This window comes from Erpetoichthys calabaricus, chromosome 16, assembly GCF_900747795.2.
Source record: "Erpetoichthys calabaricus chromosome 16, fErpCal1.3, whole genome shotgun sequence".
NCBI lineage: Eukaryota > Metazoa > Chordata > Cladistia > Polypteriformes > Polypteridae > Erpetoichthys > Erpetoichthys calabaricus.
In genome coordinates, this window is record NC_041409.2 from 88,409,635 (window position 1) to 88,434,908 (window position 25,274).

The following is a 25,274-nucleotide window of genomic DNA, read 5'->3' on the forward strand; positions in this document are numbered from 1 at the left end:
CCTTTTTATATAAGCAGGTAACCTTAAAAAACAAAAAAGTGCTGGGTAAACTTCAATGAATTTGTCACACTTAGTAAGTGTATATCAGTCTGATATCCATGTTGTTAAAGAATAGAAATGTGCATAATAGTGTTAGAACGCTATTAGTATGAAAGTGTCTTTTTCAGATGTTCTAGTAGTTAAGTACCTTGTTGCATGATTAACCTTGTCACAAATTATTAAGAACTAGCCCATTACAATAACGGGCACTAGAACAGTAGTGCATAAACATTAGTAGGAACAGTCTATATTAAATGGAAAGGGACTTTGACCTCATTCTTTTTGTTGGTCGTATTTTTCTTTCTTTCAGCCTTTCTTTTGTTGATGTTTACTTGCTGAGTTGACCGTTCTTTGTGGGCTGCCGCCGTGTATTGTGTGTCTTTAATTTTCTGTGACAGTAATACTGTCTTGTACGTCTGCTGGCTTGTACGTCCGTAATATACCTTTAATTTTCTCTGGCGGTAATACAGGCGTGCGCGTCGGTAATATGCCTTTAATCTCCTCTGACAGTAATACTGGCTTGTATGTGGCTGTAATATGCGTCACTGTATTGTGTACCTTTTAATTTCCTCTCGCAGTAATACTGGTTTGTATTTCCGTAAAACACCTCTAACTTTCTCTGACAGTAATATCGCGCATCGCACCGTGCCCCGCGGATGCGCACTTCACCAGAAGACACACACACACACACACACACACACGGACACCTGGACGTACAAAGGGATTTTATTAAAGAGGATTGATGGTCTATGCTGTATATAGATAAAGTCATAATATCTCCTGTTTTTTGAAATTTTTGTCTTTGCTTGGTATTATTTGCCTATTTTGACCTCCTTTCAACTCTCGGGTCACATCTTGTCTGCCAGTTACACAAAAATGGCAGAACCAATTTTTACGAAATTTTGCTTGTTGTTTGCTGTTAGTCAAACTTAAAATACAGACTATGGTGTTCAAAAAAATTCTTTGGGCACTGGGGTTATAATGGGGATGGGTAACTCAAAAACTACTCATTATTCCAAAATGACCGAGGTAATCTTAATGAAATTTTGCATGTGTGATAAAACAGAAAACAAACTTAAAATCCAGGCTATGTGATGTTTCAGAAGTGTTATTGGGTAGGGAGGTTGTAAAGGGTTAGGGAATGTATCACTTGTTCATGAAATTTTACAATTAAGTTTAAGTTGATAAAACTTAAAATCAATGCCTTAATGCCTTACAAAAGTTGCATCTTTGTTGTATTTTTGGAGTTGGGCTGAGGGTGCTTAGGTTTGAGGGGCTAACCAAAACTGGCCATACTTGCAAGGTTACCTTCCATGTCAGTGATTTAATGGAAACTTTGCTGGGGTGGGTGTAGTGTTATGAGAAAACAGCACAAGTTTTTCTGATCACTCAAAAATGGCTGTGTCTGCTTTCACTAAATTTTGTATTAATATAATAGTTCATGAATTTAAAATGTGGGCATCATGGAGTTTCATGAAATTCATTGTGGAGCTATAAGTGGCACGGCTAACACCACAGAAGCCATGCTTTACTCCAAAACAGCTGATTGGATGTTCATGAAGTTTTACATTTATAATACAGTTAACCCTTCTTAATATACGGAGTTTATGGAAGTTAAAACCCTTTTTAACATAGAAAGTTTATTGGATTAAATAGTGGGAACAACACAAAAATCGATAGTTTTGCCCAGCATACATGACATATCTGGTATTTAATTGTTTAACAAGCACACCAGTTTATTGCTGTGGGGTTAAACGTTTATTTGAGAGACCACAGTAAACCGGTGAATACAAAAAGTAGCATCCATGGTTCCAATGCAGAAAAGAGTTGCCACGATCATGGAATCCAATCATACACAAAAAGAACAAATTCTTGATTAATGAGAGCACAGGGATACTGTTAGATGGGGTAGTGCAAATGATGGATGAGACATTAACATTTCAGCCAGTAATGAAAAATGGGTCAACATTTTAAAAACACAATATTTTATTTCTTATTTTAACTAAAAACACATAAATATTTAATCTTATTTTAACCATTTATACAAATAAACTTGAGCAACACTTGGTGCTTTGGCTAGTTACCTGTAAATTTAAGTCGAGTAGACAGATGTTTGTCATTTCTTCTGTAAGGCAGAAGAAAGTGACATAATATGCTTAAATTATAAAGCTATTCTGTAATTTTTAGAAATTAAGATTAATCTGTACATTGCAAAAATTTGGCTTCACTCACATATGCTCTTCGGGATATTAATACAAACTTACTGGGACTAGCTCATTTACACATACTCTAGGATAGCATGACATCTCAGGTTGATGGCATTGACACAAGGAGATGTTATCATGGGGAGCAGGTGGGAATTCTGAAAGGTGCTGGAGAGGTTTGTAATTCTGACTGTAAACAGGTGTGTGGCTTTTCTTTTTGTCCAATCTAACAATGTTTGCTATGAGGCTTCATCATGGTTCTTGCATCTTGTGTTAGAAGGCTACGTATTTATTATAACACGGTGTAAGTTGTGTCAGAGTGAACACTATAAACCTTTGGGCTTGCTTTAGCTTCAGTAACAAAACTGTTTCATTCTATATTATGATACAAGTGGTGTCACTGTGGGATTTTTAAAATGAGCGTGCTTTCTAAATTAATTATCCACACCCTGAATATTTGTGTTTCCAAAATGTATGTCATTACTGAAGCAGTGCATAGTTTTAAATGTTTTTTTTTTTCCTGGAAAATAATAATTTTTTTTTTTAGAACAGCTGGTTATAAAAATAAACATTAAGTTCGAAATATCTTTTTGAGATATTCATCATTCTGTTTTGAGACACAGTGAATATTTGGGCCTGTGATTAGTTCTTTTAGTGTTTTTTGAACGGCTATACTGGGATGAACTTTGCAGGTTTTTGTATTTAGTTGAGATTTATCATAGAAATGTTAAGTTCTAGACAACTAACATTCTCCAGTTTCAGGCAGCTTGCAAAAAAATCTTAGGTTGTTAAACTGTGTATTTTTGGGTGTGCTAAGTTCACTTTATTGAAAATAATTGTCTACAGTGCTGCTAATGTTTCTAAGCCAATTGCCTTAATATGTGAGAGATCATTAATAATTGAAAGTGATGCATTTGATATATTTTTTTGGCTCTACACAGATGCACTCCTCTTCAGGCGGTGGTTTCTGTGACTGTGGTGATAGGGAGGCCTGGAAAACTGGCCCATCATGTAAGAAACATGAACCAGGTGCTGAGGACAATATGGAGACAGTAAGGCTGATAAATTGCTCTGTTTTTATATATATCCATATGTAATAGCCAATGAAATATTCTTCTGTTTCTTCTGTTTATTAAACAGCAGTGACCTTGAGAGTCTTTCCCATAGTCTGCGCTGAGTGTTCTCTGGGGAATGGGACATTGGAAGAAATTAAAGTATCTCAAAAAAAATCTCAGATTAGAAATATCTGGGGGAAAAAAAACCACATACACATAGAAAAACTTGGCTCTGAGCAGCTCATTTTGGCTTCTGGCTTTGTTATAAATTTTAGTAGAGATTCTTGTGACTTTCCTGGTCAGACATGTATATATGCATAAATATTGCAGTTTTGAGTTGTAGGAAATGCACAGCAAAATGTAATGGATCATTCAAAGATATTAATGTTATCCTTCGTTTTATTTTTAATTGTCATGTCCCACACACTGTCATTTATTATGAATTTTATTGTGCTGTTTGCATTTCTCAATTACACTATATTTTGAATTTATATGTAAGTCCATTTTGTTTTTCTCTTTACTGCTTTCATTTTCTTCTCACCTGTTTTGCATTTTAAAGCAAAAATGTGCAATTCTTTTATCAAAGTATTTTCCAGCTCATTAAAAAAAACACACACTAGTTTTTATCAGATTATTTTTATTTTCAAGTTTTTATCTTCACCTTGGACTTGCTTGCTTTGGCTCATGATAGTCTTCTGCAGTAATGTATTATTGACAGTCTGTGGTGTATAGTTATTTGAAATGTTTTTGCAGTTTACTACATTGTTTTCTAATGGAGATACTATACTTGTTATTTGGTTAACAGAAATGCCAGTGGGATCAACATTTCAGCCACTAGTTATTCTTTCTACTGTTTTCTCAGTACTATATAAATGTATTTCTCAATTTGGCAACATTCTCTGGCAGTGAATGAGTTCACATTTTTTACTAATTTCCTGGCATTGAGCAAGCTTTCATATAAAGGGTTTGATGCAAGGATGTGATGTTTTTCGTGGATGTTTTGGGAGGGGTGGAGGATGGGGATGTGTGTCTAAGTGGTGCGAAGATTTCATATTAAGTTTAATGTGTCTTAGTGAGGGGAAAATTGCTTAAAGTAGTTGGATACATTTCTGTACTGTAAAAGACATGTTTGTTGGACCATTGAGAATTGGAAGAATGGCAGCAAATATTGAAAAGAGAGACAAGCTGTGGAGCAGAGCCCTCAGTTTCCAACACAGTGTTTCAGTCAGTAATGGCTTCATTTCAGGATAGTAAATAAAACTGTTGAGTGATTAGTTTTCTGACTACTTCATTTCTTCTCTAACACCATCCAACCATTAATACTATCCTTTCACGTTATACCTGTTATATGAAGCATTGTCTAGTACACAATATAGACAGTATTATTAAAAAATACTTCAGCTATCCTGCTAAGTAACATTCCTACACTGAATTAGCTTAATTGTGAAAGTCTTTGAAGAAATACATTTTTTTTTTCTCCAGGTCAGATTGAATAGAGAGAGCAATCACTTCCTACTGTAAAATATCACAGTATCACATAAAGATTAGATTCTTACAAATATAAATCCAAGATAAAGTTTTAACTTTCAATTTTCTTGGCTATTTGTATGATTTTAATTGTTTTTCTTAGCTTTAAAAATGTTTTACATATTTTTCCAGTCTTTCCTTGGGTTTAGGAGACTGCATTTTTTGGTTTCTCTTTCATTTTATTTATCTGTTTTAAGCCTTGCTGTTTTTCTTTATTATTTAACTTTGTCAGAGTTTATCAGCTTCATTACCATTTATCATTAAGAACAGTGGCATCTTTTATTGGCTAACTAGAAAGATCACAATATGCAAGCTTTCAAGGCAATAAAAGGTGTCATTTTGCTTAACTTGTCACTACATCCACAATGGCTAACACAGTAAAACACCCTAGTACGACATTTATTATTTACAACACAATTTACTATACAAGACTTCAGCTGTTTCACTGATTACAAATCAGGCTATTAAGTATTTAATATGTCCCTTCCTATGTTTGTAATAAGTATATTTTTAACAACCGACACAACAATCCTTTTTTTAGTGGCTATTATCTGTGTTTACCCAATTTTCACAGTTTCTATGTAAGATTGGGTTTCATGGGGACGAAGGAAACTTATGTCTTTCTAAACTGTTGTCGTCTTCCAACTTTGCCTCATGTCTCCTATTGCACTGTTCCATGTGGCAAACTACTTCATTCCATTACTTATCAGTTCTTTGCTAATCCGTTTCCTCATCTGTGTGTTATTAAATATTTACCTTGATGAGGCCTGCACTTCAACCTAATCATTCTCATTTAAGTCATTTTTTTTTTCTTGCTTTATTTTCATTGACCATTTATTGTATATTGAAATTCTTCACAAAGCCAACATAAACCTTTTTCCTTTAAACACAGAGAGATTCCTATAAAATCAGAATAGGGGGCAGCTCCTTGAATATTTCATTGCATCTCTCTTTCTGCAACCTCCAAACATTTCACAGAGAAATGGGAATTTTTGTTTTTTTTGGGGTAAACTGAGAGTCTGCTGATATCTAAAAATTGATTTATGGGCAGTGCAATTGAACCTTTCACTTTAAAAATATTTATAGAATTCTATATAAAAGCTGAAGTAATATTTTTAGAATAAATCTGTTCTGCTCCCTGTTTATGTACTAAAGCCTCTGGTGCTAGTTTGGGTGTATTTATGATCAGACATTTTCATTATTAAATATATCATAAGCAACATGTTAAACTGTTTGGTAAATGCTAACCTGTAACGATGGTAATCACATGGAAAGCAGTGTACATGTTTATAATCACATCTCTCTATTATACAAAAAAAAAAAAATCATAGAGAAAGACTAGGGATATGAGACATGATCTTCACATGAAGATCATGGGAGACACTTAAAGACCCGCAAGACGAAAGAGATTGACCACGGAGTGTCTCGCGGGGACCTTAAACATGAGACTTTGTGCCAAGAGGTTGACCCAGGACCGTCTCGCGGGGTTATAGAACATGAGATTCTTACAAGACACGCCCTACTTACAACCAATATCAAATAAGACCATGAGCAGCAAAATACTCAGTCGTATCAAGGCTTTGAGCACACACAGATCCGGGGCTCTCAGCGCATATAAAGCGTATAAGGACAATGCGTTCTAGATAAAATGTCGACGACTAAGCGAAGAAGAAAGAGCAGCGTGGAGAAAAGAGACTCAAAAGCGTTGGAGAGAAAAAAATGCAAAAAAGAATAATCTAGGTGCAAATTCAGAAAATAAGGAAAATAATAATCAGCCTGGAACAAGTGGAATTGAAAAAAAAAAACACGTCGAGTCAGGCTCAGAATTAAAAGACAAAGAGTAAAAGACAAAGTAGAACTTCATAAAGACGTTCAAAAACGTTGGCACTATACACATGAAGAGCAGGTTAGGAATTATGAAAGCAGTGGTATTTGAAGGCTCAAAAAAAAAAAAAAAAACGATGGCGCGATACACATGCAGAGAAAGGTAAAAAATATGAAAGCAGTAAAATTTGAAAATATTGTAGCGTCCCTTCCAGGTTTTTTTTTTTTTTTTGGTGTGACTGCTAGGTTCAATTGAGGGAGGGCAGAGTACAGCACAGAAGACTGACAGAGGAGTATTGATTGATAATGGTAAGGGGGGGGGGGGGTTCTGGAAGCTTGTGTTTGGGGTTACGAAGTCGGCGTTCTCTTTCTTGATTGTTCAAGTAAAACTTTTGTGAGACTTTGTCTGTGCCATTTTAGAGGATGTTTGCTCTTTGCTACTCATGCATGAGCGGGGAATTGAGGTCAAATCAACAAAGCTAACTTTCCTTCTAGCAAAGAGTCAAACTAAAACAAAGGTGAGTTTTGTCGCGGTTTACAGCTGATTGCCATCCTCCACCCCTGAATTTCGACCAAAGTTGACATCTACCCTGAAAGAGTTAAAACAGTAACTACAAACATACACTAGGTTTTAAGCTTCAGCAACAAAATAATTGGGAAATAAGGCTTAAGCATTTAGAGGAGTGAAAGGATACCACCATAGAGATTTACAGAAGGAAATACAGGAAAAATAATTTGATGCATGTTAAATGCAGTTTTTGGATCCATGAAGGAAACATCATTTTGAGCGGGGAGAAGAAACAGATATTCTTCAACCTCCGTGAACGACAAGCTCATGCGCCCCCAATGCTTGCAGAACATAGGACTTTATATAGAAGTCATGAAAAAGCAAAATTGTAAACTGCAGTTTAGCTTTGTCTTTCAATGTAAAGAGGTAGTGAATCTGTCTAACTTACTGAACTCAGAGAATACCTTTTTACAGAGGAGTCAGATGACAGGGTAGCAGAATAATAGTACAGCTCACATCAACATCCAATCCATATTTCAGTTATTGACATTATTTCAAACCTGTACTAACAAAAACTAATAACATATAATATTGTCTTTAAAGTTTTTTCCTGAAGCATACAAGTATGGAGTAAATTATAAAACAAGATTTGCTTGTATCATTTTAATCCAGCAAATTTTAAAACAGTACTTTTGCAGGACACTGTAGCTGTTTTCAGTTTAAGTGACTGTTACTGGCAAAATCTGCAGGAATCCCAGCAGACAGAATTTGTTGCAGCACTTTTTTCTTTCCTGGCTAATGGGATGCTTACATCAACTGCCGTCACTTTTTCCCCTCACCTACCACAGTAAATACATTTAACAGACATTATCCATGTCAGTAATATTTAAGGAACTGTTTGTGAGGTTTATGTATTTTTGAGGTGAACAGTTTGTGTTTAAATCTTGGTTTTATATTTTGAATTATAAAAGAGATCCATCTTGATTATTTTTTTGTCTTTTTCATTGGAAATGGTTGTGTTTTTTGAAATGAATTAATTTTAAAGGGATTCCATACAACAAAACACAATGTTCCTTTCATTTATCCTCAAGGCTTAACTGCATTAAACAGTTTAAATCAAGCTGAAATCTTGCAAATACCTCAAATAATCCAGTGTTCTCCCCAGCGTCTCCGCCCAGCTATCATCTTGCATGACATTGTGAGATGACAGCCACAGATCTACAGGCAGATCTGCAGAGATGGCAAGGGACGAGCGGGCATGTGGGCAAATACTTTAGAAGCATGATCACAAATGGCGAGGGGAGAGGTACGGAGCGGGATATTGCCAATCACTCGGTGCTGAACAAGCTAATAGCGGGGACGAGGCGGAGTAGAGTTCACAAGCAAAGAGTATGGGGAGGTGGGCTTTCGAGAGGGGGCTGTACATGGTAATAGCAGGGGCGTAGCAGCTTAATACAGCAGCAAGGAGTATGGGGAGGTGGACGGGTGATAGGGGGCTGTACATGCTAATAGCGGGGATGGAGCGGCAGTTCACAAGCAAGGAGGATGTGGAGGTGGGCGGGTGAGAGGAGGACTAATAAAATAAAATAAAAAAAAAAATAAAAAAAGGACTTGTGGGACCAGCCTGCCAGATTTCAGAAAAAGGGTGTCAGGAAGTGACGTCTCTGTTCAGTGAAAGTGCAATATGTGTAGCGTACAGCTGCTCTCTTCTTGTTCAGTACATAGCAAGCCAATATATATATATATATATATATATATATATATATATATATATATATATATATATATATATATATATATATATATATATATATATATACAGTTGTTTAAGCATTAGGTGTGTTCTGTGTGCAAAAATCCTTGTAGCACTCACTGTGGTTCCTGTTAATGTAACTCCCTCTGCCATTTTTATATTTGCTCATACTGAGGGTTTTGTTAAAGTGACCCCATCTGCCGTTCTTATATTTGCTCATATTTGGACCTGCGCCCATATTGTAAAAAGTATGCAGAAACCCTTGCAGCACACGCTGTCCTGAGCAAAAGTTTTGTCACTGAATTGCTGAGGGTTTTGTTAAAGTGACCCATCTGCCATTCCTTTTATTGTTCATATCTTGCCCTGTCGTAGTGCAAGTGTGCATTGAATATCCAATAGCCTCCCACTTTCCCACTGAAAAGTCTTATTCATAGGTACTTTTAATTGTTTCCAAACGTTTACCAACATGAGTAATAAAAGTGTTCAGAAAACAACACTGCTCAGTTATTTCAGAAAAGAGGCACCACAAACTAATGACATTGTAGAAGCTGGTCCATCACGGGAAATCTCTTCAGCACACACTCTGCCAATTGATAAATCTAAGCACCGCTTATCCGGTATAAACAAACAATGGTTTAAAGATTTTGATTGGCTAATGGTCAAAGAAAATGGTATGTGGTGCTCATTGTGCATGAAATATTCAAACACCCCCCAAGGAGGGAGTTACCTTGGTTAAATGTGCCATGCACAAGAATTCGAAAAGAAAACTTGCTGGACCATGAAAAAAGTAAAACACACATTGAGTCTTCTGCTGACCTTTTAAGAAAGCGTGTACTAGAGCAAACTGGAATTGGTCAAATTGAAAGATCTCTATCTGTGTTAAATAACTTACAGAGAGATGCCTTTGTGGAAGCTTTAAGATCCATGTATTGGTTGGCAAAAAATGAGTTGTCACATACAGCGTTGTTTGAAAAGCTGTTGGAACACTGTAAAGAAATGGATTGTTCCTTTTTACAACATCTCAATGTTGGTAAAAATGCACATTACACCTCTGAAAGAATAATGCAAGAGCTGCTGGATGTCTTAGCATCAGAAATAAAGTCTAACATACTGAAAAATATACATGCTGAAAATTTTTTCAGTATTCTGTGTGATCAAACCACAGACATCTCAGTTGTAAAACAATGAATTATTTACATTAAATATGTTTGCCAGGTCACTAAAGAGGTCAGAATTAGTTTTATATCAACCCGCAATATGATTGATGGCAAAGTGGAGACTATAACCAACACACTGAGTGAGACTATGGACACTCTTGGATTGAAAACTGCTAATCTGGTTGGACTAGGGTCAGATGGAGCGGCTGTTATGATTGGGATAACAGAAAGGTGTGGTAAAACTGCTTAAAGATGAAACATCTGGACTCTTGGTCAACTGCCATTGTGCAAACCACCGATTGGCCCTTGCAAGTGCCCAAGCAGCAGCTGTACCTTATTTAACAAATCTGAATGACATCTTAAGGCAGCTGTTCTATTTCTTCCATAATTCTTCAGTTAGGATGGCTGGTTTAACAGAAATCCAAAATATTGTGAACAGTCCCCAGATTGAGCTGAAAATGACCAGTGACACTAGATGGCTGTCTCATAACTCTGCAGTACAGTCACTACGACGGTATGTGAGAAGTGTCATAGCTGAGGCCACTGAACAAAATGACATCACAGCTGAAGGATTAAGCAGATGTATTAAAACATACAATTTTGTTTCCTCTCTGATGATGCTTTCAGATGTATTACCTTTGTTGTCCAATTTATCTAAGGCTTGGTAAAAGCAAGATGTCAATCTTACCGAAATTGAACCAATTTTGCACACCACAAAAACTTCCATCATGGAGTTGAAAGACACTCCTGGGAGATATTTTCAAAGCCTTCATCATTGTCTGGCAGAAGAATGGTCAGATCTCTGCATTGTTTATACACAAAGTGATGTCATTCAAAACTGCAATATATGATAAATACCTAGAGACAGCTGTCAAGGACCTAGATGCAAGATTCCCTGACATGCCAATTATTTCCAGCTTTTCAAAAGTTTTCAATGCAGAAACTCACGATTCAAGTGAGTCTGCTGAAATTATTTTCGATCATTACTCCAAAAATGGTAGCCCTCTAATTTTAAAATAGGTAAGTAGCAGGCAAGAATGGACAGTTGCGTCAAAAATGATCAGTAGTCAATCATACAAAGACTTCAGTCCAAAACAGATTTTACTAAAAATGGCAACGACATCAGAGCTCTAAGAGTTGTTTCCAAATTTAGCCAAACCAGCTCATGTCGGACTAGTGATCCCAGCGAGCACAGCTGAATGTGAAAGAGGGAATGGGGTTTTCTGCCCTTAAAAGGATCGACATGTTTGAGAAATCGCATGAATTAAAACACGCTAAATAATTTCATGCTGATCTCCTAGGAGGGCCCAGATCCTGGGGAATTTGATTATGGGAAAGCTGCAGACAACTGGGCTTCTTGGAAGAAAAGAAGAATAAATATTTAATTGAAGACACCTTCTGCATATGCAAGTTGGCTTTGAAGAATATTTTAAATTTTTTCTTCATTAGGTTTCCCATACTTTTCTTCCCCATTGTTTTCACTTTTCTTCCCGACAATACTTCTGCCTCTTGGTTTATGTCATAACAATTGTTATTTAAAATTTTTGTTAGGGTTGCAGGATCCTGAATTGGATACTTCTTAAATTTTAATAAAAATATTCTAGCACCAGTGTCAAACTTTAAAAAAGGAAGTCATATTGAGCATTGGAAAATAATTAATAATAATTAATTAATAAAAATAGTGCATGTTTAATTTTCCCCACCACTAAATTTCCCCGTCCTGCCCGACCCGGCTACTTTTTCATGCCACCCGACTGGAAAAAATTTCTGGGGAGAACACTGCAATCTGTTGTCTTGATATTGTTTTTTAAATTTTGTAGTTAGCTAGTTTGTTATAAATATATCACCAACATGTTTTCACTACAGCCTTCATAAAAATAGGAATAGTAAAGCAGTGAAACATATAGTGAAATCATATTCAGATATATTTTTGGAATCTAAAGGACTAGACACTGGGCATTTTTTTTTTAACTTGCATCCTCTTACTAATAAGTTTTTTGTTTCTAGGATTTCTCTTCCTTCCATGTACTGTTGTTGTAACTTACAAGGTTTAGTCTAATCATCTATGCTTTCGTGAGACTCAATGGATTGTAATGGTTTTACAAATCACCTTCTTAAACAGTTGCCAGGCAACAAAAGATTTGCTATCTGTTTATTATTGTTGTCTTTTTTTCTTCTTCCTGTTTAATGTTTTGCATTATGTGCTTTAGAACATTTCCACAAAGTATTGCATCAGATGAGTTTTGCCTGCACATGATTTTCATTGGTTACCTTTCCAACATTTGTTTCTTATACATCTTGCGGATTTATAGTAAAATAAAGGTTTGTGGTAAACATCTTCATTTTGTCTTAGTTAAACTATTTCAGAAAGAAGAATTATTCCCAGTGTGCCGCAGCCTGTACTGATTTGTATTGGGGTCAAGTCAAGAACCAGCCCTGGATGTGGTACCTTTATATCACAGGGCATAATCATGTACACATCCAAGGTACAGTTTAAAGTAATGTAAGCTTTAGGGTGTAGTACAAAACTGCAGTGTGCAGGGAAATAGCAGTATAACATGAGAGGAAACATTGTGTTAGGAAGGGACTTTAAATAGTGTTCTTATTCCTTGTGTTTCTTTCTTAGTAAATAAGAATAGTATAAAATTAACAGAAGTAAATGAATCAATTTGCTGCTCCTTTGGGCCACCTGTACAGGTTTTGAATCCCTGTTTTGCATTTGGTCATCAATGTGCCACACAAAAAACCACTCTACTTCACTATTCTTCTCTCTCTTAACTAGTCCCTTTACCCTGGGTTCTCCTGCATTAGTATGTGCCTTTGTCACAGGCTTTCCTCCAGACACCATAAACTGCGGAATCAATTCCAGGATTAGAGTGTGACCATATGCTGTCCCCAAGTAGCCAGGATGAATGCTGTCTATCATCTATTTCTCCTGTCCTGTCTTGTAGAAATGTGGAGGTTCCTTTGTTTTGTAAAGTCTTTGAAGTAGTGTCAGTCTCACCCTCAATCAATACAACTTACATTAAATCTTTTAATTAGGGATGCACATATACCATTTTTAGGTGTGTTTGTATATAAAGTTTAGAGGATGTGTTGCAGTTGTCTTTCTGTTTTTCCACATGAAACAGCTGGACTCCAAGGGGACTGACTTTTGTGTAATGTGGCATATTAAAGGAAATTAGTTAGTAAAGTTCAGCCTTAATTGAGACATTTGACAAGTGCATGCTGTTCATATTTTTGAAATGTCAGAATCTCCAACTGATGAGCAAATTTGTAAACTCAATGCCACTCTTGAGGTTGAAATGGATCTCCAATACAAATTAAACACTGGGAGAGCTACTTGCAAGCCGTTTGCACATGGACTCACTTCTCCTGCTACTTGAAGTTAACAGCAAAAGAAAAAAAAGTAATGTAAGCATCTCTTTTTAAGCACATAGTGAACAATAGGCACATTATATTGATTCACTGTTTCTCTGACACTATAATTTAATTTATCAGCAAAGTTTCATACCTATTTTCCATCATGGTCCAGAGCAGCCAGCAATTTTACATTGAGACTGTGCCGAGGTTCTAACTCTTCATCGGGTACTTCTTTCAAAAATGTCATTTCAGAAAAACAAACTGCAATTCGTCACAGACCCTTTAACAACCATCCGCTAACAATGCCATTTTGACACACTTGAATTGAATCTGTTGTCTACGAAAATGTTTGCACCAGCAATAACCTGTTTGGGTGCCCTTTTTAACTATATAAAATTGTAAAGTACCATTAAAAATTTAAAAATGTAATTGCTTTCTCTTATCACTGTTGTTATTCCAGATGATTCAATGTTACCAAAATATTTAAGAATCAGTACATTTTCTAACTCATATGATTACCGATACCAAGTACTTAACAAACACTGTAGGCTAATACCAGCTGCTGCATGAGTACGTTTATTAGGAAGAAAAGAATTCTGCTGCATTTTGAACAATTAATATATAGAACAATACAATTTCCTTTAATAAGCCATACAGTATAAATATTTTTTGTTAAAGATGGATATGTATTTTAATGAAATTGTTAAATTTAATTAACTTGTGGAAATTGTATTAATAGCCAAAAATAGCATACAAAATCTTAAATTAGAATGAAATAACTGAATATGGTAGAAGTTCCATTGTTATTTGGTGCTGTTATGAGTTGATAAGATGAGTATATTGAAGTGTGATTGTGTAAACTTGGTCATTGTGTTAGGTGTGCCTTGTTTAGTTTCATTTCTAGAGCTGAAGCAGATTAGCTCATTTTGGTTTTAACTGTGCCCCAAAATATAGAATCTCTTTGCATTATAAAAATAGATCGTGCTCAAAAATCAAGCATTTTCATTAGTATTGTGCAATACAGCAGAGTGTGTGCTCTTCATGGGTGGACCAGGTTCAGTGCAGGGAATCTCACTGTGGGAAGGTTGTTACATCCAGAGTGCCTACTTCATTGTCACAATAGTGACAGAATGACCACAGCAGTTCAAATGAATAATGATCTAAATAATAACTGTATACTTGTATTAAAGAGATCCATAATAACAATTAACAGAGATGAATGCAGGAGTTAGATGAGTTCAACTTCAGATGCTGTCTGAGTGTACAGGGGTCTGGAGTGTGGACGTTTGCTTAGAGCAGCAATTTAGAAGTTTAAGAGTTGAATAGGTCAGCAGCTGTGGTGGTGGGGCTTGTTCTGAGTTTGGTGTTTGTTGGTCTTAAATGCCAGTATGTGTGTCACCCTTTAAGATATTACTGTTTTGTTACAGGAAACTAATCACTGTTTGAATAGGCGCTTTACTCTCCCCATATAGTAGAAGAATCTCTGGGAACAAAGAAGCTTATCAGTGTTTCTCTTGGAAGAGCCCAAGAAATATTTTCTCATAGCGTAATACTGAATCAAAGCAAAAACGTGTAATACAAAGAAAAGAAAGCAATGTACCTTAACAGTGGAAGTGGAAATTACATGAAATAATAATTTCATAAGCAGTTTGTATGGTTATATACCACAGTGATGCATTACAATATATTTGAACTGTATGTCTGCCTACTTGGAGTAAAAAGTTTAGCCTGGATACTAAAATACAGTATAATTTATTTTATTGGGGACTAGTTTAATTGTGAGCTCTTCTAACAAACGGTAACAGCATGTCCCTCAAAACTAGGAACTTGTCTGCCGTAATGCTTCCTGGGATTTGAAACCCGGAAAAGTGATTCCTTGTCCTCTATAGGCTCTCTTTCTTGTTTTTTTAAAATTTCATATTTTTTTATTCAACTTTGATTAGCACCAAAATGCAATGTGGAAATTTGTTCTATGTTTGCCATGTGAGCAACAAAACATATTGCTGATATGGAGGTAGTCTGTGTACAAGTTAGGACTCCTACAGAGTTTTTGATTGTAAATAGAAAACACCTGCAACTAGGCTTTTAGCATGACTGTGGATCTTGGTCATATTGTAGTAAACTCTCTTGATTTTATGAGTCAAAAGTGTTAACTGTTTCAGAATATATCACACGGCAGGTGGGAAGAATACAGTTTATAAACTTTCATATGGTTTTTGTGTAATGAGAATAAACTGCTCATATCAGAATTTAGTTTGAAACTTGTAGAGTTTTATGCAAGAAAAGGGGAAGAGAAAGTGGGAGGGGCTGAAGGGGAAGTGGATGGATAGAGTAAAGGAAGGTAAAGGGACCGACTGGCGAGCAGGTGCCGAAGAATGCATGGTCAAGGTTGATGAGTCACATCGACCCCCACATAGAAGTGGGTAAGGATAAAGACAAAGAAGAATTGTATTGTTTACTGCCACTGTTAGTAATTATTTAGTAAGTGTTGTTTTCATTTTCACATATGGACTATTGCATGTTGTTGGCATTGTTTATTAGGGTGAGCTGAAAATGATAGTATGGGAACCATTTTGCGAGCTGTGAATATACAGTATAACTGCAGCAGTGTTAAACAGGAGATGTTTGAAGTTGGCCGAATGCTGAGCAAATGAAATTTAACAGATCTGAATTCTGATTATTTGGTTTTCTTGCTTTTTATATTTTATTAAACATTTGATTTGAATCATGTTTTGTTTTTCTGTTTTGGTTTGGATGTTAAAAGATGTGACCATGACCTAAGGCTGTGCAAGTAGATACACTGTGCACTTTGAGCTACATTATTTGTATGAAAACGTGCTATATAAGTAAATGTTGTTGTAAATATGTTCTGTAAGAGAAGAACCTATTTTTGTCACTAACTTCAGGAAACATTTTGGAATGGTAGTAAAAACCTTTGCATACATACAATAAAACAGAATGCTTGCATTGCCATTATTATGACAGTACAATCCTTGTGTCCAATGCCATTTTTGGTTAACTAGTACTCTTTAAACAATTTTGTCCTAACTGATCTTAAATTCTGTGTTCTGTTTTAGTGTGCAGAGGACCAGTTAGATGCTGACATGCTGGAGAGAGTGCAGATGCTTTTCCATCTCTTGTTGAAGTATACTGTCGACATGCTAGTTTGGGTAGAAGGAAAGGAGCTGCCTGTGGAACTGCAGCCAAGGTGCTTTGATTGTAATTTTGTAACATGATTTCAAAATAAGTAATTGTTAACTTTACTAATGCTTTGTTTTAGTGGGCAATATTTTGTACTTGCAAAGAAAAAATAAATTTTTAATATAGTGTACATATTGTTGTAATCTGGCCTTTGCTTTGCACATAAAAATGATGAGCAGTCTTTTTTTCAAAACACTTTGTTCCCAGCAGATTATAATAATTTTGGAGTCTTCCAATAGACGTTAAAGGCACACTTGAGAAAGTTTGTAAATTTTCAGTAACAAATCAACTACATTCCTGTCTTGTCAAATTTAATAAAATTCAATGATGTCTTCTTCAATGCTGTTCCCCTGCAAAGGGGCAAGGGGTGCTACCTTTCACAGGGTTCAGAAAGACACAAGCACCCTGCCCTGGAAAGACTTATTGTCATGAAATATGAAACTTGCTTCTTTTTGACTTGAGTTCATAAGAAGGTGTGCTTTGTTTTCAACCAAAGTATCACCAGAAAGTAAAGCTGTAGCTTCCTTATCACAATGTGTACTTTATTTTGTGCTGTTCCTATTGTAAGATGGTATGTAAAGTAAAGGTGTATATATTAATGGGGCAGGCACCATGTCAGTATTGGCAGTTGTAGATTGTAATTGATGGAAGGATGTTTAGTTAATAAAAACTGTTTTTTTTTTTCATTTTTATTGAATGGATAACTGTCTTTGAAAGCAGACCAAAACAATGTTAAGTCATTTACATTTTTAAAACTAGGCTATGAGAAGTTTTATAATGTAATATTTTTCTGTCTGCTTTTTTCACCAACAGTACCGTAGAAGACACTTACTATTGTGTACTATACAATGATGAACACCATTCCTTTGACCATGTCATCTATTCTCTACAAAAAGCAGTCAGCTGTAACCAGCGGGAAGCACATAATCATACTAGTCTTATTGACAAGGAGGTGAGCAAACGAACAGTGGATTATTATTAATCATTATGAACAACACTTCTGATATTAGTGCTGCCATTAGTCATTTAATAGAATGCCCCAGATCTGTTTATTTTTTCCTCCATTTAAGGATTTAGCTCTTTGCAAGTAACCAAAGACACATTTTTACGTGAACAGTGATGTGAATCTAGTAAAATTAATAAAATACATAATTTCTGCAGTTTTTTAAGTAAAGGTGTGTATAATACTTCTTTTTTACCATCCCAGGGTCGGAGAGCTGTTAAAAGAGGATCAATTCAAGCCTGTGAGGACGCAAAACAAGCTATAAGAGTGAGTGTAAAAGTAACAAATGAGCAAGGAGTTGTTACTCATATTTAGACTTTTATACTGTACTCTCAATCCCAGATCCCTTCAAAGCTTTTCATCAGTAAACATTAAAATCTTTGCATTACACAAGTTTCCTAAACAGTAAGCTGTCTTTGTAAATGTTATAGGCAATTACAAGTGTACACAATGCATTTTATTTATGATAAATTGGTAATTTGTAACTGTTTCAATTTGGTGGCCATGAGCAGATTATATTTTTGCTATTTAATAATCTAATTTGAAGTAGCAAATGATGTTGATTAATTGCTTGTAATCCTGACTATCCAGTTTGATGTAGCTTACTTACATCTGAGTACAGCTGTCTTTTAGCAGAAAAATGTGAAGATAAATGCATTAAGTTGGTTGGTTTCCAACCGTAATATACACGAATAAATCAGAAGGTGAAGAAATGCACTTTTTCTTGATTGGAAGAAAAAAAATTATTTTCATTTTTTTAGTTCTTCGGTTTATATCTCAAAAATGTTTTGTATCTTTCTACAAGATTAATATAAGAGTAATATTTACATTGTTGAGCATAATTGACCTTTTCTTGTGATGGCTTTAGTAGACTTAATCAGTTAGGCTTGCTGTGTATTTTTTATACTCTTTGTTGACATGTATAGTTTTGTCCATATTGTGTTAACATTCTTATGTTACAGTTGGTAAAATCATATAAAAAATTAGTAATAGCGTAACTGCATTAGTTGTTGTTGTTATTAATTATGCTATTATTTTTTTACTTACTCAGCGTAGTTTGTAGAGGTGTCCGAGAAAGGTTTTTAATCTCATGTTTTCATGAAGGTTCAAACTGATAGATTCCAGTGGTGACCAACTCTGGACAAAAGCAAACAGTGCGAAAAATGTCCATGGTAAAAAGAAAAAAAAATTCTCAAAGTTGTTGCATCCATAAGTCTGTTATCTGTTAAGTATCCTCAGTAGGTGCAAAATATGTGTATTTTTTGCTAAAATACTAATAATACTTATTTCCGGAAAACATACTAGCATTACAGAGAAAGAGGATAGGCACATTCCCACAATACAGTGCATCTGAATTGAAGATCTATCGCCCTTATTCTATAGATATTTTTCATATCATTTGCCACTGTCCAGAGTTGATCACTGTTAGGTCTTGTTCAGTTTGAATCTTTATCTTCATGAAAACACGAGATTCTGAATTTTTCTTGGCTACCGCTACAAACTACATGGGATTAGTAACATGTAAAATAAAATATCAATTTTGGGTTGAGTATTTCTTTAACGCAGGCTACTTGTAAGACGTATAGCCTCAGACATTTAGACCTGTAACTGTTCATGAAAATGTCTTTAGAACTGCAAAGTATTAGATGTGGTAGTGCTAAAATCTGCAATAAGCTATACATTCAGAAAGTGCTGTAGTCTGGTGTTATGTACAGTAGGTTGTTAATATAATATACTGTATACTGGGCCATCAAAAAAAGTCTGTTCTTTTTTATAGAGTATCTTAACATCATTATTCAGAAGTGAAATTGGTCTTTATTATGCACATTGTAATAAGTCCTTATTTTGTTTAGGAAAGACTGTGATTAATGCTTTGCAAAATGTTTGAAAAGAATTTTATTTTCTCCAGCTTCTGTGAATGTTGCTAATAAAGGGGAGCTAGCTGAGTGGGGAATTTCTTATAAAATTCGACAGGGTAGCCATTGGGGCCTGCTGCTTTCCCACTCTGAATTGACTTTATAGCATCTAGTAATTCTGATAGTGCCAACGGTTTATCCAATTTCTCTACACTAAGAGTATCTATTTGTGGTATCTGTAATGCATCCAGAAATGCATTAGATTGTGTCTTGTCTTCTTTAAGCTCGGTAGAACCTAAGAACTTGTAGTAGTCTCTAAATGTGTGCATTTTATTTTTATGGTCAATGATTTTGTCTCCGTTTTGTGTTGGTGATTGCTGGGACTGCATTGCGAACTTCTTGCTTGTGGATTTGTTGAGCTAAGAGCTTTATTAGCTTTCTCTCCATATTCATAGTAATGATGTCTTGATTTAAAAATGAGTTGTTCAGTTTCTTTAGTTGTGAAGAGGGTGAGCTCTGAATGCAGAGCCTGCCTCTTCCTATGAAGAGCCTCACTTGGACATCTGGCATGTTCTTCTAGTAATTTCACTGGTTAGCTCTGATACCTTTGTGGTTTCCAATTTATTTCTATGGGAAAGGTATGAGGTAATCTGTCCTCTTAAGAAGGCCTTCAGGGTTTCCCAGAGTGTTCCTGCAGAGACCTCTGAAGATGTATTTGTCTCTAGAAAATAACTGATGTGTTTTGATATAAATTCTGTACAGTTGTCGTCCGCTAATAAAAGTGGGTTAAGACGCCAACTGCGAGATGGGTATGTGGGGCAATAGCATCGTACTTGCAAGATTTAATTGTAGGCAGGAAATTGTTATCTACAAAGAAATAATCAATTCTTGAGTAGCAATGATGCACTGGTGAGCAGAAGGAATATGCTCTTGAGTTTGGGTTTAGAAATCTCCAGGGGTCTGATAGGTTGTGATCAGCTACAAACTGTGTAATTGTCTTTGCAGTGTTAGATGTCATTACCCCTGTGACAGGAGACCTATTTAGGTCTGGATTTAAAACGCAATTAAAGTCCCCAGCCATTATAATTTTATGAGTGTTCATATTGGGAATGGATGCAAATATATTTTGCATAAATTCCCTATCATGCACATTGGGTGCATAAACATTTATCAGAATCACTTTACATTTAAATAAATTACCCATGGAAATCACATATCTCCCTTCAGGATCAGATACTACATCTGGTACTACAAATGAGACTGTTCTATGTATAAGAATTCCCACACTTCTAATTTTCTTTGTAAAGCTGGATTGGAACATTTGGCCAGTCCAGTCTTTTTGCAGCCGTACCTGATCCTTACTTAATAAGTGGGACTCCTGTAAAAATACTATTTTAGCGTTTAGACCTGTTAGATGAGAGAATACTTTCTTTCTCTTTAATTCTTGATTCAGGCCTTTAACATTCCAGCTCACAAAGGTAATTGTCCCGTCATGGAAACTTTGATTCTGAATTTTTGATGTCATTTTATAGTCTTAATTGAAAGTGAGACAGCTTTGACTTTAATTTCCCATTTTCCCAGGTGCTATTGTCATGAAGCCTATTGTTATGTTGGCACTTATCATTATAAGGATTAAAAGGATAGATTAGATATAGCTTGCTCTCTTTCTCTCCCCCCCCCCCCCCCCCCCTTAGTCCACAGGCTGAGCCCCTTTCTTGCTGCTCATGTTTATATATGCTTGCATATACTGTAATAGAAAATACTTGGGTTGGGGAAATACAGGATGCCTCAGGATAATAAGAAATAACAGAAAAAATAACACCGCTGCTAACGGAGCTCCGTTTCTGACGTCCATCTCCTGTAACGGACGAGACCAGCTCTCCAATTAGTTCTTTTTTAATTTCATTAAATTCAAAATGATTAATTTTTTAATTGGAGTTTCTAAAAACACACAGATTTTTAGCATTAGGTTTCTGTGGCTATTGTCAGTGGTTGCATTGTTACATTTGTCCCACCTGATGAGCTTGATGTTACATACAAATTATATAAAGCTGCAGAACACTGAAAACACAATTTTTCTGCCAATATCCGAATGATGATGAATGCTTCTTCCCCATCCATCAGAGTGTGTGTTGGTGAAAAATAAAGCTTACTTGACTTTTTATTTTCCTGTGTGTTTTGATATGTATCTTTACTTCAAAATGTCTACATTTAATCTCCATTTCTTAGCTTCACTCTGAAAACATATCCCTCCAGCCCTTGCGAGTTGAGATTCTGCACTCTGCTGCAATGGCACATCAGAGTTTTGCTCTTCGACTTGGTACCTGGTTTCAACAAATTGTTGGCTACTCTGGTAGGAACTTCTTAACACATTCTGTCTTAAATGCATTATGTAATAATTGTTCAACTTTTTTTTTTTTTTTTTTTTTTACAAACCAGATATATAACCTCTATTAGCAGTTATGCAAATTTGTTGTGATGAGTGTTCGATGATTCTTTTGCAAAGAAAGTCTGTCTAGTTCACATAATATGGTATTTCTTAGATGGGGGCTCTTTAGTTTTTTTGTTAAGTACAAGCATGTCTCCGTTGATAGCAATTTCACAGATATGAACAAGCACATAAAAAAAATATATATTTTCAAAGGAATTTAAATTGATTTTTACTTACAAAAGGAGCAACTAATTTTGACACACATAAATACGCAGCAGCTGCCTTTTAACAGTGAGAAATAGTACTGCACGATATGGACTTAGTCACCATTTTCAATCATGTTTTGCTTTTGTGCACACATGTCACTAAATGTAACTGACTGCTGTGTTACGGGTAAGCAGCCCGGGCATCAGCTGGCCATTTAACTGAGTGAACTGCTGCTTATAATTTCCAGTGCCCTAAGTATGCCTCACAGCTGTGCTATCTCAGGTAGTACAGGTGATGGGAGTGGTAGGTTACACACTTAATGATCCCTCAGCTCGGAAAATCAGCATTATACAAAACTTTACAATGCGTAAACATAAGGTCTGTGTATAGTATATTCCTGTGGTTAATTGCAGTTGAAATTATTTGTATTATGTGATTTAAAGTACTGTAATATTACTTCCCTGACACTTATTAATACGTTTGAAACATTGTTCTGCAAAATAAGTAAAATAATTACGGTGTATTTTTGACTCCAGTACCACCATATCAATCGGCTGCTACATATGTCACTTGTGGTCTCTCTAGGGTGGTATTAGGCCAAACTTAAATGTTGCCTATGTTGCAAGAATAGGTTATAAAGAAAAATCTGTTCCTTTATCAGAGAGTTTTACTATGTCCAATACCTATTTATTGATCAAGTACTACATACATGCTACGTGCTAACTTACTAGTGCTTGGTGTTCAATATTCTTGTTGCATTTTAATGCAAGTATTCATTTAGAGCGAGCTTTGTGTGAGCAAATGCATTATGCACATGAGTGCAAAATAATTTACATTAAATTGGCTTTCTTCCTAACGACAAGAGCACTCAACAGTCAGTCAGCAGTTAGTAGTAATCTTACCACAACAATAAATTCTGGAAGAAGTGATAGTTTTTCTAAAATAAAACCACCTCTACTTCAGCACTACACCCCTTACCCTGGCTAATTCTTTGAAATTAGCTGACACCTCTGCAATATGTGACTCTAGAATTGGTACACATTATTCACGCTATAGGCTTAACTAGTTGTAACATATTTTAAGGCTGGCATATGTGTATCCCTCCTTTACTCTTCCCTTTTGTCAATCTTAGAATTTAATTTTGAAATGTCATAGCAGTGTTTCCTTTAAGTGATCAGTTAAGATATTCTTTGACAATGTTCACTTGTAACAGTTACAACTTGCAGGTGCACATTTTCTGTTTACCTACCTGATTACACAACCTCCTTAGTATTCTTATTTAAATATCAATATTCTAGTCCATGCAGACTGACACAATTGCATCTTGCATATATTTGTTAGCATATAGTGTTGCTCTCTGTTCCTTCGTTCATGTGTTCATTAAATTTATCTCTTAATCTTGTCTAGGAACCTGAACCTCCTCCACTATGTCAGTGGCCCAGAAAATACTTAAGTTGTTGTTATCTCCTTATTTTCTTTCTTGCCCTAAAGCATGAAGCACCTTCCGCTTATGGTTTAAATTAACAAGTCTTTATTTAGTTTGCTGTAGGTGTGTGTTTTTAGATATTATTATATATGAGGTAGTATCCTGTTTGCATTTTCTTTTATGCTGTTTGTTTGAGATTCAAGAAATTATTTTTTGAATTTTATTTTTATATAGGCTGTTTCTATGTAAATGGTTGGATGAAAATTTGTTTTGGTTATTTCATAAATCTTGACTTGGATCTCAGATTAGATAGTTTATCTTGCATTTACAAAATTGTAACTACATAAAAGTAATTACAAAGGTTACTGTTTTATTTATGTATTTGTAAGCCGTTATCTAACCTTTTTAACTCTATTTGGTATTTGATTCTAATTATAATTCTACAGTATATGTAATCTCTTTGTAGTAAACACATGTTCTTTTGATTTACAATTTTGAATTTTTTTATTCCTAGCTGCTTTCCGCCAGTTATTCTGCCAGGTGGCTTTACAAAATGAGCTAATTCCTGAGAACCACTGCTTAATCAGCCGACTCATGCTTTATGACTCCAAACTTTATAAAGGTATGTAAAATTAAAGTTAATTACACTATAGAAAGCAAAAAGAGCCAAAGCTTAATTAAGCCTTGTCCTATGAGTGTAGAATCTCTGGAGTCATTTAATGAGTTTCAGAATTTTACCTGCAATTTTAAAGAAGTCTTTGTGTGTGGGGGGGTGGGGGTGTTGGGGAAGGTCTAGGTGAGCATATGAAAATTTCAAAATTATCAGTATCTGAGATTCCAGAATCCAAAACTTTTTGAGCACCAACATGACTCCACATGTGGACAATTCCACACCTGATCTTACTTGCATGTGGGGCTCTGCCACTGTTCCCTCTTTTAAGCCGATGATTGGATGTGAATAACACTGAGCTGGTACTTAATGTTTATGACCAATATCTTGAATCACCTTTTGAATTTCAAGTGGGGGGATTCCTGGTGGAGTTTCGGGAGCTGTGGGTGAAACGTGCTGTAACAGCTGCATCGTGCTACACAGCATGTCTAAACTGCTGTGTGGGAGGGTACGTGAGCTGTGCAATTCAAAAGTGCTCTGCGGCACAGCTTAGTGAGAACATAGTCTTAAACTTAAATATGTAAGCCTCTGTCTTGAGAAATATGATGCATGTTATTTAGGTATTTATACTTTCTAAAGGTGTTATTTGAGGCTCTATTGTGAAATAGTAAAAAGCGGACACAAGTTTACTGACAGCACCCTACCACCTGTGCTCTTGAAATGAAAATGCTGGTTGAAATCTGATTTTAACAATATCAAATATGTGATCTAAATATACGGTAGCATTCTATAAACATTTATAACAGTAGGCACAGTTAAAAATTAAGTTTTCATTCAACATACACTATCATGAAAGAATATATGGTTTCATAACACCAGTTACTGACGAAAAAATGTACATAATTAATGAAGACTAATAAAGTTTCATGTGAGGAAATGTTGTATGGTGTCATGTCAGACACTGTAAGAGAAGAGTGCAGTTCCCAGGACAACATCAACTTACAGTGGTGTGAAAAACTATTTGCCCCCTTCCTGATTTCTTATTCTTTTGCATGTTTGTCACACAAAATGTTTCTGATCATCAAACACATTTAACCATTAGTCAAATAT

The 25,274-nt window shown here is 35.5% G+C and overlaps 1 protein-coding gene across 2 annotated transcripts in view; it reads left to right on the forward strand.

Annotated features, from left to right (window-relative positions):
• Positions 1 to 25,274, forward strand: part of ubr1 (ubiquitin protein ligase E3 component n-recognin 1) — a 149,157-nt gene that overhangs the window by 20,049 nt on the left and 103,834 nt on the right. For both annotated transcript variants that reach the window (XM_051919763.1, XM_051919762.1), the window contains exons 4-9: positions 3,185 to 3,295; positions 16,508 to 16,638; positions 17,445 to 17,583; positions 17,839 to 17,901; positions 21,720 to 21,843; positions 24,069 to 24,176. In XM_051919763.1, the coding sequence (XP_051775723.1) occupies positions 3,185 to 3,295; positions 16,508 to 16,638; positions 17,445 to 17,583; positions 17,839 to 17,901; positions 21,720 to 21,843; positions 24,069 to 24,176 (676 nt within the window). The remainder of the gene's footprint in view (positions 1 to 3,184; positions 3,296 to 16,507; positions 16,639 to 17,444; positions 17,584 to 17,838; positions 17,902 to 21,719; positions 21,844 to 24,068; positions 24,177 to 25,274) is intronic.